This window comes from Colias philodice, chromosome 21, assembly GCF_061535455.1.
Source record: "Colias philodice isolate Cphi_HAF_F1 chromosome 21, ilColPhil1 Martin Lab GWU primary, whole genome shotgun sequence".
Lineage (NCBI taxonomy): Eukaryota > Metazoa > Arthropoda > Insecta > Lepidoptera > Pieridae > Colias > Colias philodice.
In genome coordinates, this window is record NC_143106.1 from 7,576,938 (window position 1) to 7,592,816 (window position 15,879).

The 15,879-nt window shown below is 33.8% G+C and overlaps 2 protein-coding genes across 2 annotated transcripts; both read right to left on the minus strand.

The window, feature by feature from the left end:
• Positions 1-1,323: 1,323 nt before the first annotated feature.
• On the minus strand, positions 1,324-10,501 carry LOC149479055 (uncharacterized). The gene is made up of 10 exons (XM_089709096.1): positions 10,390-10,501; positions 10,018-10,217; positions 9,105-9,273; positions 5,195-5,466; positions 3,556-3,682; positions 2,926-3,078; positions 2,561-2,782; positions 1,993-2,078; positions 1,498-1,659; positions 1,324-1,380 (listed from the first exon to the last, which is right to left on the minus strand). Exons 1-10 carry the CDS (start codon positions 10,499-10,501, stop codon positions 1,324-1,326), a joined length of 1,560 nt encoding a protein of 519 aa, XP_089565222.1.
• A 3,069-nt stretch (positions 10,502-13,570) lies between these two features.
• LOC149479056 (uncharacterized) lies at positions 13,571-15,879 on the minus strand. Its single transcript, XM_089708394.1, has 6 exons — positions 15,698-15,879; positions 15,293-15,445; positions 14,606-14,788; positions 14,393-14,505; positions 13,733-13,894; positions 13,571-13,648 (listed from the first exon to the last, which is right to left on the minus strand). The coding sequence occupies exons 1-6, from the start codon at positions 15,744-15,746 to the stop codon at positions 13,592-13,594; spliced, it is 717 nt and encodes a 238-aa protein (XP_089564520.1). The 5' UTR covers positions 15,747-15,879; the 3' UTR covers positions 13,571-13,591.

Here is a 15,879-nt window from a genome sequence, read left to right on the forward strand (position 1 = left end):
AAGCTGAGACTGCCACAATTTGGACGAAATAACCCGGAAATTCATAGTAGCAAAAGAAACCATTAAAAATGATAAAAGAGCATTCAGACAACTTTTTACGGTGATGTTGCACTTGCACTGAGCAACAGCGGGGTCATTTTAAAAATTTCTGGTAATTAAACACCTTGTTATTGGTTTAAATTTGTTTTTATTAATCATCATGTTAATTCAATTTTTGCACTTACCACATTTAGATTTCAATTTTTCAATTAAAGCCTTCTGAATAATAAAATGAAATTTTCAGGGTAGCTCCCTGATAGATAGAGCAAGTTTTTAAAAGCCAAACGGAAAACTTTTTTTATGTGATTTTATTTTTTTATGGGCCCTTGAAGTTGTGAACATACTGGGTAGATTTAACTTTCTTGGCATTTAATTCTTTTTTTTTATTCCATTCAAAGATCTAACGATAGTAAATGTTACTATACTGAATTGGCCTATCTTTCAGCTTAGCAAAAAAAAAATCAAGCATCTAGCGCAATAATTGACGTCACCGTGAGTGAAAATATCATCGTACTCGGCGATAGGTGAAAAATTGAAAAAAACGTCATAACTCTGAAAATACGAAAAATCGCATAACATACATGGGGGTGATTCGGATAGCCCTCTAGGTCCTCTACCTCCCAGCTTCCGTTCATCACTACTTTTTGGGACACCCTGTATTTTGAAACACTAAATAATATATTATTCTGTAGCGACACCTCGCTCTGAATCGCGCAAGCGAAATGTTTTCGCTACAGAGTTATATATACAACTTTCCGACATCATCCATCGGGGCCTTCACGGCCGGCCAGTCGAGTAGACTGGTCGAGGATCCTCCCTTTTTCGATGGAGGAATTCCACCTTCCTTCCTCCACAATTCTCTTTTGTTAGTCGCCTTCATCAGTTCACTCCTAATCCTTTTTAATCTCCAACACGCAAGAATATTTGTGAATAATTCTAAAACTTTTAATGTTCGTTGGATAAGTGCATTTAATACAAGTATCAGCATCACAATTTACATAACAAATATAGAGTTTTTTTTTATTAACAAAAGCATAATATGAAAACTAATATCCTTATGGATACAGCAAGCATAATATCTTCACTCTTCAGTGACCTAAAATTGGGAATTATTAATTTTAGGCTGTGTGGTTACCTACTTTCATAACAATACTACAGACAAAATAATGAAACAGTGCTTCGTTAGACTAAATATTATACGATTTTACACAACCCAGCACGTAGATAAAGGTAGATAAAAGGTTACAGCTAGAATTAGATATATATAAATATGAAGTCCTTTCGTTAGTCAAGTTTGAACTGAACAACAATAACGAGATAGGATAGCGCAGCACTCAGGGTCTGAAACAATTCGAAAATGGTTGTTAATAATTCAAATATGCCTGGGAGGGTGAAATAAAGCTCATCTCCTGAAGACACTTAGTGGTCTTCAAAATTTGATGGTTTTAATATAGGTACCTTGACTAACAAAGACCGATTCATAGTGATGACGCCGAGAGGAGAAAATGTCATATCCATAGTGGACAACTCGTCGTAGAGCATTTCAAGTGGCGCTGGAATGGAGTCGGTTACGTAGTCCGTTGTGGCGATGCGGCCCACTTGCAATTTTATTGTTTGCATCTGAAAACCAATATAACATTATTTTACAAGTATATTTGCCTATAAAAAACAAAAAAATCATATTTTCCTATCGACAGAAGAAGTTTTCACTTCAATTATTATTTGCAAAATCTGTCCGATCCAAAATATTCGACGCATTTTCAATGGAAATATTATATTTTTGGTTTAGTAGGTTTTATCAGACTAAGATAGTATATATATAAACTATCCTTAAACTATCTATCTAAATAAATATTACAGGTGTTAGTAATTTGATTAATAGTAGTGTTATTAAGACAACGAGAAAGTAGTCAATAGTTCTGTACTAAATTATGTGTTATGCATGAGACTCACCTCAAGCTCTATTCCCCGGAAAGGCTCAATTAACAATACCAAGGTAACCATATTATGCATCAGAAATAGAATTATCACACCAGTGACTGCAATATCGACTACAGATTGAGTCCCGGTTGCAACTAAAAGAAAAAGAACAGTAGAATTGTGTCCACCAAACATAGAAATAAAATAAAATAATCATATTAAAGACCTTAAAAAGCAATAATTTTAAGAAAACGAAATGATACTGCTGTTTCATACATTTACGCTAACTTTATTGAATAGCCCGGTCTCCACAGTGTGAACTGCTTTTCCGAATGGTAGCACATGCGATTTCCTCGGCCGAGCCAAGTCCACGCTGAACGAGCTGCTTCGTGCAGCAATTGCTTCGCGATGGTGTTTGCTCTCTGGGGACCCGGCTTATGAACCAATTTAGCCAACTTATTACAAAATTAAATGGAATATCAAAGGGAGCAAAAATAACACAGACTACGTTTTGACCCGGTCATTATAATTTATTAAGTTAGGAATATTAGCTATTACGCCTAGTTTACACGCGGTGTGATGGAATATGTAGGCCACGCACAAGCAGCTGATAATAATTTAATTAAAGAAAAGGACTCACGCGCAAGAAAGTGGAATGCGGCTTCTATTATCCAACTAACAATGCACATGTAATTAAAAAAAACTGTATATTCATTGTATTGGTTCATCTTTGTATATATTTCTCTTAAAAAATTCAAAGTTTCTCCAACCTTCTCCAGTCTAGTATTGGCCGATTGATAAAACGCAGATGATGGAATATATTCTACAATCATAACATTTTATTATTCTAATCTTTTTATTTATTGATCTCATTATTCTCCCAAGAATTAGAGGACAATAGAAATTGAAATTTTTATAAGTAAAATATTAATAAATAACATATTGATTAAAAAAGATGTTTCATACCAAATTCCAGCAAGTCAGCCAGATCTTGTATCTCTTCTCGAACGATACGTATTTTGGACAACATTTCATCGTATAGTATGAATACAAACATTTCAACTGAATACACCATTGTGCATTTTATGTTGCTTATAACGAACATATAAATGATTGCGTCTGTCAATAAATTATTTTAATCTTAACCTATTTCATTATATATTTATTTAAAGTTATAAGGAAAAAACGTTATCCGTAACTGAGTTGTGTGCAACTTTGTTGCTACTTATTACTTTTTATATATTTATTTAAAGTTATATTATAAGGAAAAAACGTTATCCGTAACTGAGTTGTGTGCAACTTTGTTGCTACTTATTACTTTTTATATTTATAGATGGATGTAGGAGATAAAGCATGAAAACCTTGTTTCAAGATGCCGGTCGTGGGATAAGAATGCCGACCCCAGAAACTTGAGACCTCCCCCTACATAAAGATTTAATAAAATTGCGTCCTCTGAGAAACACACGCTAAGACCTTTAAAATGTAACATTTTAATGGACTAGAATATAATTATATTGTTATTGATTATTGAAATTTTTGCTATTGCTATTTTTTAATATTAGCTCATTATTTGATTTAGGATTGATGTTATCTTACCAGGTAGTTTTAAAATTAATCCGTACATAACAAAAAACGTGTCCAGAATAAATCTGCAAACCATCATAAATATGATTAGCTTTCTGGTTTTTTTACCTACTTCTTTACTAATATTCACCGGAATCACCTGAAAAATATTCTAATATCTTATTTATTAATGATTTGTTAGCTAGGAAGAAAACAGTAAGTAATTTGATGAGAATGACATTGAAAATACTCAAGTTAAAATAAATACTTTACATTTTCCATACAGAACACCTTTTCTATTACATTGTTCATTCTTGATACACTAAACAATGATCCATGCGTGGAGATGATCGTCACAAGCGATGTCTTTAGTAGCCACAACCACAACACTAAAGGTATTCGACCGCTTATTGGGAAATATATTTGCCCATAATTTATATTCATCCATTTGCAGTAGACAAACAATATATCTAAAAAAACATGATTAAATACAGTAAATAAAATTTGGTTTAGAATAAAATAATGCATGCAATGAAGACAATGAAGTCCTAAGAGATAGGAGTGAAATATTTCAATAACAAGAGATTGAAATATACGACATAATTAAATGTTTCCAAATATGAACGTTATATTATAAAATATAAAAATAACTACGTTAAAAACAACCGACTTCAAAAACGGAAAAGTAAAAAATAAAAAAGATTTGATATTATTAATTACTACATATTATTTAGATGTGTTATTTACTAAAAAGGTTTGATGTCGGTGCACGGGTTTAATACTAAGTGCTTAGTGTTTGGCACCGACTTCAAACCTATTTAATAAATAGCACATCTAAATAATATGAAGTAACTAATAATATCAAATCTTTTTTATTTTTTACTTTTCCGTTTTTGAAGTCGATTATTTTTAACGTAGTTATTTTTATTTAATACTTTTTTAGTGTATTTTTCAACACGAATCAAACGAGCCCAAACTCTATAAAGTTGAGTCAATATATCGCACGCTGAGAACGAAAGTGACCTAACTCAAAATTTTGCAAAAATGAGTTAAATACTCATAAAATGACTCAGAATAAGGTATTCTATCATTTAAAAAATCAAAAACTATCCTATGTCACCTAGAAACCGAAAAACACGTATGTTGCGTCTCTTTATAATTTGCGTATTTTAAACGTCCCTCCGCTAAAATAGTGACCGTTTTAGTATTATGTCGGCACGGTGATTACATTTCTTAGTTTTAAAGTGATTTAATCCTGATTGCGGCGTTTATTTACCGAAAGGTAAGTAAATATTTTGTCAATGTTCTAATCCTAACAAGACCGTTATTCGTATTAGGTCACTTTTGTACTAAAATGCAGTTTTTGAATTGTGACTTAAATCATATTAAGTCATTTTTGTATTATCAACTATTCTAAAGGTAACGACATATTTCTCGTTATGCCTGTACTTTATTAAATGCTTTCTTTGTTTAAGTGTATTATGTATATATAGGCCGTTTTATAATAATAATATTTTGATAAGTTAATTTTATGGCGTATTAAAGTTTATGTCGTTGTTTCAATAATAATTTGTTTAAATATTTATGTTTAGCTCATTATATGAAGAGATTAAAGATGATTTTATATTACAAATGGTTCAAGAAAATGAAAAAGAAAACGAAAAATTCATACCCAAAAAGTTATCATGAAATACAAGAGTTTCCTCGCTGAGTGATCATCATCATCTGAGGCTCTACAGCTGCTTGTGGGCCTTGGCCTGGTCCAGTATTTTCTTCCAGATCTCATTATCTCAGAATCCCAGATTTTCACAGCAATCATTAGATGCCATCCAACCATCGGAGCTTCAGCCCATCTGGTTTTCCATAGAGAAGACGCAGAGGTGCCTTCTTGTCGTCCATATGTGCCTCGTATCCGGCCCAGCGTACACGGCCTAGTTTTATGGTCTATAAGACATTCGGCTCCTCGTACATTTCATAAAGCTCATGGTTATACCGCGTTCTCCAATGTCTATTTTCCAGCACAGCACCGAAAATCCGTCTAAGGATTTTTCGCTAGAACACCAGCAAGCAATCCTCATTTTTTGCTCAGGACCCAACTTTCGGACCCGTATGTTAGTACTGGTCTTAGTAGGGTCTTTTATAGCAGTACCTTTATGTTTCGGCATAGCAGTTTCGATCAAAAATATCTTAGAAGGCCGAATCAGCCATAATTCGTTTACATATTTCTGCAGATATTTCGTTCTGGTTTGTTATTAATTATGCCAGGTACACAAAGTCACGTACAGCCACGAACTTGACTTGTAGACCGAGCTTTTGGGCAGTTTGGTCTATAGCAAGATATGCGTTAACAGCAGTAGAGGATCACTGCTGGTAGCGTCCTCCCGATCCAGGTCTATATCATCCGCGTATCTCAGTATTTGTATCTATTCGAAAAATAAAGTGCCCGATGTCTCAATTTCTGGAATCTCGGATGCATTTTTCTAAGGCTATGTTAATCAGAAGGCTGGAGAGTGCATCACCCTGCCTAAGGCCTTCCATTGCCCTAAAAGGTTGCAAGATACTGAATGGATCCGAACGACGCTTTTTTATTTTTTTAACGTCATTGCTGTAAGTGACACCAATTGTGGTGGAATGCCGATCTCAGTCAACGCTTGGTACAAGAAATTTCGGTGAACATTGTCGTATGCAGCCTTAAAATTCACGAAAATAATATGGTGTGTTATGACATTGAACTCAAGTGTTTCAAAATCTGATCAGTAGTCGAACGGTTAGGGCCCCAAGCGTACTGGTAGTCGCCTAGTTTGTCTTCTGTGTATGGAGATATTCTATTGAAAAGGACATAGGCGAAGATTTTATATGCCGTATTTAAAAGAGATATACCGTGATAATTCTGGCAATCAAATATGTCACCTTTCTTGTGCTGTACACACCGCTGTAATATACCCACCGCTGTAATGTACCCTATGTTACTGCGATGTTCCACTCATCGGGCGTATTAGATTATATTAGAAAAAGTTAACTATAATTTTTCTTGTGTCATTGTTGTGGCAACACTGGCAACCCTGTACTTAGTCTGTGGTTCATGTACCTATGCAATGTGTAAGGCAATGTGCTTTTAGAAAGAATAAAGAAAAGTTAACAGGGCGTCGTTTCAGACTACCACACCTGGACTATCAGCCCATAAAATTTCTCCTTAAAGCTAGTTTCAGCATATTTAAGCAATTCCACAGAGATGTAATCAGTTCCTGGTGGCTTATGATTTTTGAGTTTCCTAATGGCCAATCTAACTTCGTCTATTTGTAGGCAGCGAGATATCTGGGATGTTAGTATAATTTTGTATGGCAGAAGGTGTTTCAGCAGTTTCTGTGCTATTTAGCAGTTCTTGGAAGTACTAATTCCATCTGTTAATAATATCGTTCTTACTATTTAGTAGCTCACTATCTTTACTTTTACAAGCTGAGGTTCTAGGTTTGAAATCTTTCCTACCTCTACTCTATTAGTTTGGCTGTAAAAGTTTCTCGAGTCCTTCGTTGAGAAACTTTTAGCAATCTCTTCAAGTTAGTTGACATCAACACATTTCTTCTTCTTTCTCTTGTGTAGTTATTTTTTTTCCTTCGTCGCGCTTTATGCTCTCTCTCGTCTGCAAGTGTAGGTCTGCTGTAACGATAGGTATGCTTCATTTTTTTCGTTAGTAACCTTTTGGCATTCGGCCACTTGTTTCTGCATCGTATCTCATTACCTAGATTTTCACTCGCAGCTGTTAGTAGAATTTTACTTAGTACTTCCCAGGATCTTACTTGCGTTTTGTTCGCTATTTATCTATCTGCTCTGAGCCAAAATTTTTAAATAAACTTTCACTTTAATAGGTGCGAAATAAATCTATACTACATAGTATAAAACAAAGTCGCTTTTTCTGTTCCTATGTCCCTTTGTATGCTTAAATCTTTAAAACTACGGAACGGATTTTGATGCGGTTTTTTTTAATACATAGAGTGATTAAATAGGAAGGTTTTAGTGCATAATTTATTAGGTTTGAAACAAAGTAGGCGAAGCCGCGGGCGGTAAGCTAGTAATATTATAAAGAGGAAAGGTTTATATGTATGTATGGTTTTCACGCATAAACTACTGAACCGATTTTGATGAAATTTGGCACAGATAATCTTTAGACATTGAGAAAGAATATAGACTACCTTTTAATGCGAAATATGTACTACGGGCGGAGCCGAGGCGGACCGCTAGTTCCTAACTAAAACTGCACTTTTGTCACACCCCGGACACTCCATACAAAATGATCGTTTTGACAGTCACACTGTAGAGACTGCAAATGTGTGTGTTAACGCTTTATGGTTGGCACATTTGTGACTAGCGTAAAAAAAAATTCGCGTTTTTCTGATGAAATACATCCGTAAACAGCACAATATCTAACCATTTTCTACGAAAAACGATAATCACAAATCCAAAATAATAAAATTACTTTAAGTCAATTTGATTAATGTTGTCAATTTTCGTTGCGTATCGTCCTTGCAGAAAAATATGGCCCATTTTATGTCTGATCGCGCGGGGGTGAGGTAAGTTTAATTTTGGCGGGAGGCGGAGAGTGTCCGTTCTGTAGCGTTTAGCTACTATTATGTATTCTGTGCTTTTGTATTACTTTTTTTAATTAATTATACTGAAGTATAATTTTTTGTTGATTAATAATACCAATATTAGAGTTGATGGCCCATAGGTATTAAGTAAATAGTAAAAATGAGTCTTGAAACAAACAATAAATATAATTTCTTAGTTAACATTTGGTTTCATTAGACTACTTCCCATTAATATTTTAATACTAAGTTGACATAATTCAGGTTACGTCCAAATGCATGCATAGAACAAAAATACTAAAGTGACTCATTCCCAAACTAGTCAAAGATGATATACAAGTTTTCAGTACTAAAGTGACGCAATATCTAATGGTAATTTTTAAAAAAAGATAAAAAATATTTAAATTTAATTTAATTTATTTTTTATGGATTGTATGGGTGGACAATATCCTCTAAAATGATATCAGACTTTAATATCTTATATAACTTTGCATGCGAACAAATTATGACATGATTTGTAAATAGTTCTGTAAATTACGAACACTTTTTTGATGATTCCCAAAAAACACGAATTTCGTATTAGGTCACTTTCGTTCTCAGCGTGCGATATTACTGAGTTCCTATGGCCACATTCCGATTCCATCATCAAATCAGCTTCATGTCATGATAATGTTTCATCGCTATCCAATTTACATACGTATACAAAATTTCAGCTCAATCGGTTCCCGGGAAGTGAATCAAAGTTACTTGCTACATTTCAATTAAGTCATCGAGTACAGACGAAAATGCTCGTAAAATAAAAACTCGCGGGCCTATCCGAATAAAATTTTTATGGGACCAATTCGACACCATCCCGCATCAAACAAAAAAAGAATCACGTAAATCGGTTGAGAAACCTCGGAGTTATCGGTGTACATACATAAAAAAAATATACCGGCCGATTTGATAACCTCCTCCTTTTTTTGAAGTCGGTTAAAAATGGAATTTGACGATACTTACCCAATAAAATAGCGCAGAAGTATCCTACATACGCATAAAGTGTGCAGACTCGAATGCGGTACCCGGCGCGCTCCCGTGCGATGGTGAGCGGCGCTAGTGAGAGCACTCGCATGATGCGCAGCACTAGCGCCAGCGGCTCGCCCACTGTGCAGCTTTGGGGACGCATTGTCTGCTATATTAATTGTTTATGATATACTATGTATTATGTAATTGCTTCATTGGTATATTTTCTATGATTCATATGAATTGAAGACTATGTGCAAAAATTTCCGTGAGTAAACACAGAGTATGTATAATAGGTTCCCAAAAATCAGTATTTGCGATAAGACCGCCTGTTGTGTTAAAAATTGTGTATTTTTATTTCCTTTTCCTTTAGACCTTCACCGGCGTGATAATAGAATGAGACCAATTTTATAATAAATGTAGTCTATTAAAAAATCTATTAAAGATGGGTTGACTGAAAAAATCCTGGACAGGATATTTTTAGTTAATTATTAAAAAAATCTTTTAATAATTAACAAATATACATATTTTATCAAGCCTCCTTAAGCACCGTGCTTTTTACAGGTAGTAAATAATAGTATTAATATGGAGAAACATACCAGGATACTGCATATTAAATACGTAGTGAAAAAAATTTATTCCATCTATTACAAATTTACAAGTAAAGATAAATATGATCCTTTTTTTGGATTTATTAGACCTTTCTCTGTCTTTGTTTGCAGGGATTACCTGTAAAATGATAAAATGTTATTTCTTTGAATATGGTCTGTGTTTTTTTTTTTTGTTAATTATAGGGTGTCCTTACAACGGTGTACTAGGCTCAACGGAACTTATAGTTTTGCATAGTTCCGTACGTCCTACAAAATGACGTTGAAAATATTCAAAGGGTGAAAATAACATTTCAGTTTACCTTTTCCATATAGTACACCTGTTCTATAACATTCTTCATCCTTGATACACTAAACAATGATCCTTGCAAGGTGATGATTGCCACTACCGATATATTCAACAGCATAACAAAAATCAATAAAGGTATCTGTGTGGAAATTTCTGTATAATATTTTTTGTTTAAATTCAATTCAAACCACATGCACATACTGTGAAAAACATCTGAAAGAAATTATAAACACTATTAGATGTAGCTCGATAAATGTACCTACCACATAATATTACGAAGTAATGAATTCGAAGTGATTGTTATATAAGACAAAATGAATGGGCCCCAAATACGAACCTTGTGTAACCCGATTATAATGAGATACTTTTTTTTAACGATACTTACTTATTAAAATCATAAAGAAATATCCCGCGTAGGCATAACGTTTGTACACTCGAATGCGGTACCCGACGCGCTCCCGTGCGATGGTGAGCGGCGCTAGTGAGAGCACTCGCATGATGCGCAGCACTAGCGCCAGCGGCTCGCCCACTGTGCAGCTTTGGGGTCGCATGATCTGCTATAATATTATGTTTATTATACATATCTTCGTTTCCTTCTTGTCTTTGTTATACCAAGAATGATCTAAAGGAAGTGAGTAGCATATTTTTTTCATCATCATCATCATCATCATCAGCCCATATATGTTCCCACTGCTGGGACACGGGCCTCCTATGAGGGTGCAGGCCATAATCCACCACGCTGGCCAAGTGCGGGTTGGCGGATGACACATATCGTCGAACTTTTGATTCTTCGACATGTCGGTTTCCTCACGATGTTTTCCTTCACCGTTCGAGCAGTGGTGATGTTACAACATGCGCAGATAAATTGAAAAATCAATTTATTTCCTGCGCGCTCGCCCGGTCTCGAACCCCGGACTTATCGATTCGAAGTCCGAGGTCTCACCACTGAGCCACCACTGCTCTCGTATATTTTTTTAGGTTTTAGTTATTAATCAAACATGTATTTTTTTATAACTACAAATCATTCGTAATTTTGTAAAGTCTAAATGCACTCTGAAAATTCCCTTTTTTTTAAGGAGAAATTGTTATAATTATAAATATCACAATTTGTGTATTGACTATAAAGTATAAATAATTTGGAAAATCCAAAAGTGCACGCCTCATAATTTTTTTTTTAATAAATATTTATTAATTATTATTTTTGTTTATTTTTAATAACAATTAAACTACATCGAATCAGACCCTGAAAAATGAAAGGGTTCTATTCCTGAGCATACTCAAGCGTAAGAGAAAAAAATAATTTGGAAAATCCAAAAGTGCACGCCTCATAATTTTTTTTTTAATAAATATTTATTAATTATTATTTTTGTTTATTTAATAACAATTAAACCACATCGAATCAGACCCTGAAAAATGAAAGGGTTCTATTCCTGAGCATACTCAAGCGTAAGAGAAAAAAAACCGGCCAAGTGCGAGTCGGGCTCGCGCACAAAGGGTTCCGTAGCAGCAAATATAATAAATTACAGTTAAATCAACCTATCTCAAAAACTATAAGAGATACTTTGATCAAACCAAAAATCGTTGAAAGAGTTAATTAGCATGCATCACCTCTATTTTTTTTAGAATTTTATACCCCGTAGTTATAAAAATAGAGGGGGGGGGACATACTTTTTACGACTTTGAGAGCTGATATCTCAAAAACCGTTCACTTTAAGAAAAATGTTTTTTAGAAAACTTTATATCATTTTAAAAGACCTTTCCATTGATACCCCACACGGGTATGTACATCGAAAAAAAAAATTTCATCCCTCAGTTACATGTATGGGGGGCCCCACCCCCAATTCTTTTTTTTACTATTTAGTGTCATATTTTTGTAGCGGTTCATACAACACATATTCCCATCAAATTTCATCACTGTAGTACTTATAGTTTCCGAGTAAATCGGCTGTGACAGACGGACAGACGGACAGACGGACAGACGGACATGACGAAACTATAAGGGTTCCGTTTTTGCCATTTTGGCTACGGAACCCTAAAAAAAGACTCGATTAGTAAAGTATTTCGGTCGCTATCGTGTTAACAAGAAAAAGGATCCGCACATACAGACACACGGACGTCCAAGACAGAACTTTTTTAAACTGTTTTTTAACTAGTTTAAATAACAAAAATGACATCAAAAATATCATGAACGTTAAAAATAGTGTTTTTTCTTAATATGTGTGTGTATGTATTATCTTACAAGTGCAATGTATGATACATAAAGACATTTTAAGTTTGAAAAATCAGATGTTTTGCGCGAAGTGACAGTAGTACCCACCTCAACGCTTCGCTTATGAGGCGTGCAATAACAGATGTTTTGCGCGAAGTGACAGTAGTACTTACCCACCTCAACGCTTCGCTTATGAGGCGTGCAATAATAGTCACGTTTCATATCTATCTAAAAAGTACTTAATTCTTATCAACAGAAAATTTAGAAGTAAGCCATCACATGAAAGTAAATAATTACTGTCACATTATGCAAATGCATATGAGTATCTATTCAATTATACTTGCCACTTGGTTAATAAATTTCTAGACTTGTTTTGTGTCCTTAAACATACCTACGTTATTTGTATTCCGAGTAATTTTTTAATAAATTTATTTGGGGATTACGCTGCTTATTGCATTGAATATAATTACTGAAATGACTTAGGGTGCAATCCAAAATCCTATTGAAACACAAAAATATATTAATGCTATTATTACCCAACATGTAATACATAATGCATAAAAGCATTAATAGACTAATATCCTCATCACGGCACATAATCAATCAAATTTCGTATGCATTAGGTAAACTTGATATAAATCAGTACTTAATGTAAACCAAGTAAACTTAAATATGTTTTTGTATATGAAAGAAAATCCTTTGAATGTTTTTTTATCACCAGTTACAAATTACTATACAATAATAAAAAAGAATCGATACTAGAATCTTAGAGAGGCATTTATATTTATTATCGAAGAACCCTTTTTCAAGGATTTAGATAAGTGAATAAATTTCTAATTAGACTGTGATATTTGAATGAACTAATATAGAAAAGAAAGGAAATAATTTGGCATGATTTTGACAATTTTTTTTTTTTTTTTTTTTGTATACTTGGTTATGGTACAACCATTTAAAATATATTGGTGCAGGAGACCTTGAGTCACACCCATTTTTTTAAATAGCTTTGATTAAAATATGCCTGTGATTACTTGCCTATCGAATAGGTTTTATGGTCGTTTTTAATTAAATTAATTTTATACTAGGTATAAATAAATTTTGTTTTCATCACCTTTAGTTTTAGGTTTACCAAACAACAAATGGTTAATATAGAGAATATGCATAAGGCTAAAGGCTCTCTGACTAAAAGGGATGTCATAGAAAACTTTAATTTACATATTTCTTTAATTTTTCTATTCAGTGAATAAAACAAAATTGACAGATCTTAAGACATTTATTAATTTTTGATAAGAAAAAATAAGGAAGGAAATATTTTTTTATACTTATACACTAAGCTTATACCACGCTTATACAGAAAAGGTATATCTATTCATTTATTCCATTAGTTATCGTTGAATTGGATAACAATAGTGAGATAGGACACCGTAACACCTAGTGTCTGAAACAAAAAGAGATGATTTGTAAAGATGTAATTAAAAAAAAATAATAAAAGCAGTCACGAAAAAATCATATACTAAACTACCTTAGCCAATAAAGAACGATTCACAGTGAAGACACCGAGGGGAGAAAACGACAAATCTATAGCGGATAACACGTCGTAGAGGATTTCAAGTGGCGCTGGAATGGAGTCGGCTACGTAGTCCGTTGTGGCGATGCGGCCCACCTGCAACTTCATAGTCTGCATCTGAAATTCAACATAAAATTATAATATAATATGCTCCCTGATAAAATATGAAACGTTGCACGGGAGAAGCACATTTTTTTATATCGTACTTGCTTAATGCTTATTTCACAATATAATTGACATTTTGGTATATGCTACAGCTACGTTAGCACCAGAAAATAACAAGCAGAGCGAGCTATCGTCTTTGAGTCACATATATTAGTGTTATCTTAAAGTCGCGTATAGAGCATAAAAAGCAGTATCTTATAACGATTAAAGTGAAGTCCCGTGTCCCCAAGTGGGGTAAGAGGCGGATGCATAAATGCATACATCTGTTTGTTTTTCTTCGTCTCCACCGGGAATCGAACCCAGGACCACTCGGTTCTACGCTCACGCGTCAACTTCTACCTAAGAGGTGGTCTCTTAGTACATGTCGAGTATCTTATTACGTGGTACGAGTTAATTTGGTGAATTTATAATCATCCTGTTCTTCTACTTACTTATACAAACAACTCTTACCTCAATCTCTATTTCTTGGAACGGATCAATTAATATTATGAGGAGAAGCGTATATGACACAACAACTAAGATGGACATAATATTCACGATCGCAGAGGGCTCTTTGAGGTTCACTTCAACAATATAATATTAGTTTTAATCTTTGTTAAACTATTAGGTACTCATCGGATAACATGAATAAGAGGTACAACATATGAGAAAGGATACACTTACATGAAATAAATTCGAATAACGTATTTATTATGCGGGAAATAATGCCTATGTAAACAAAAACAACTGCATATTCGTTGCTTTGGTTCACCCGCTTAAATATATCTATTAAAAACTCCAACTTTTCTCCAATCTTTTGTAGCCTTGTATCGGCCGATTGGGTAAACTCTGGTAATGGATCGTATCCTTAAATAAAAAAAAGTATTATTATTCTTTTTTTCTTAAGACTTTAATAAATCACAAGTAAAAAATAATATACAGGGTGTCTCACTATCGGTATACTAAGCGCGAAGGGGCTCTTAGTTTTGCATACACTGATCACGTATAAAATACTTAAGCAACAACATTACGTCAACAACTTTTTGCTAAAAATTTTTCCTTGAAATCCATGTTATCTTCTCTAGCTTCGCGCAGCCGGCATATACCGCTTCGCTAATGTGAGCATTTTGTCTAGAAAACATAATCTTAAACGATATTTCACGTGCGGTAGGCAAAGTTAGGCGGGTTGCTTGTTAGGGGTATATACATAGTGTTTTAAGAATTAATCTATTTGAAAAAAAAAATGCGGCCGGAATTTTATAAGTATTTTTTACGTACTCAGATTATGTAAAACTAGAACTTCCTTTGAGCTTAGTATACCGACGGTGGGCACCCTGTATATTGACAAAACAATATAAAGCAGTTTCATACTAAATTCCAGCAAGTCAGCCAGACCCTGAAGTTCTTCTCGAACGATACGAATTTTGCACAAAACTTCTTCGTACATAATGAATACATATATTTGCACTGAACACATCAAGTGATATTTAATGCGGCGTATAATGTAGTCGATCATTCTAAATTCTGTCAAAAAAATAATAATTATAAATTTGTAATAGTTCATTGTGTTAATAATTCATTCTTCAAAATATTAGAATGAGTTAAGCTCGATTTACGAACGATTAGTAGTGAACTAATCGTTCGTCTCGTTTCTCTCTAAATTTAATCTTTATAAAACTTAAATGTGTGTCTATCAGTCGGGCATAAACAAGCTGTGTATTTTCTACTGGCACAAAAATTTTCAGCTAGTAGCTTAGTAAAATAGTAACAACTTACTAGCAAATCCTACAATATAACCAAAACGTATAATATTTGTCACATCCATGAAAATTCTACAAAAGATCAGAAGTATGATTACTCTTTTGTTTTTATTATCAACTTCTTTCTTATTATTCCCAGGAACTGCCTGTGAAATATTAAAAATGTCATGCTTTCTATAGGTTTGGACAGAAGAATGC

Excerpts from the sequence above, each read along its gene's own strand:
- LOC149479055 (XM_089709096.1), bottom strand. The coding sequence starts at position 10,501 with ATGCGAGTGCTCTCACTAGCGCCGCTCACCATCGCACGGGAGCGCGTC. Across the intron at positions 3,683-5,194 it reads ATTTCATGATAACTTTTTGG|GTGATTCCGGTGAATATTAG; the intron begins GTATGAATTTTT and ends AATATTTTTCAG. Across the intron at positions 2,783-2,925 it reads GGCTGACTTGCTGGAATTTG|AATATATTCCATCATCTGCG; the intron begins GTATGAAACATC and ends TTATGATTGTAG.
- LOC149479056 (XM_089708394.1), bottom strand. The coding sequence starts at position 15,746 with ATGGATGTGACAAATATTATACGTTTTGGTTATATTGTAGGATTTGCT. Across the intron at positions 14,789-15,292 it reads GGCTGACTTGCTGGAATTTA|GATACGATCCATTACCAGAG; the intron begins GTATGAAACTGC and ends TTTTTATTTAAG. Across the intron at positions 13,895-14,392 it reads TCCAAGAAATAGAGATTGAG|ATGCAGACTATGAAGTTGCA; the intron begins GTAAGAGTTGTT and ends GTTGAATTTCAG.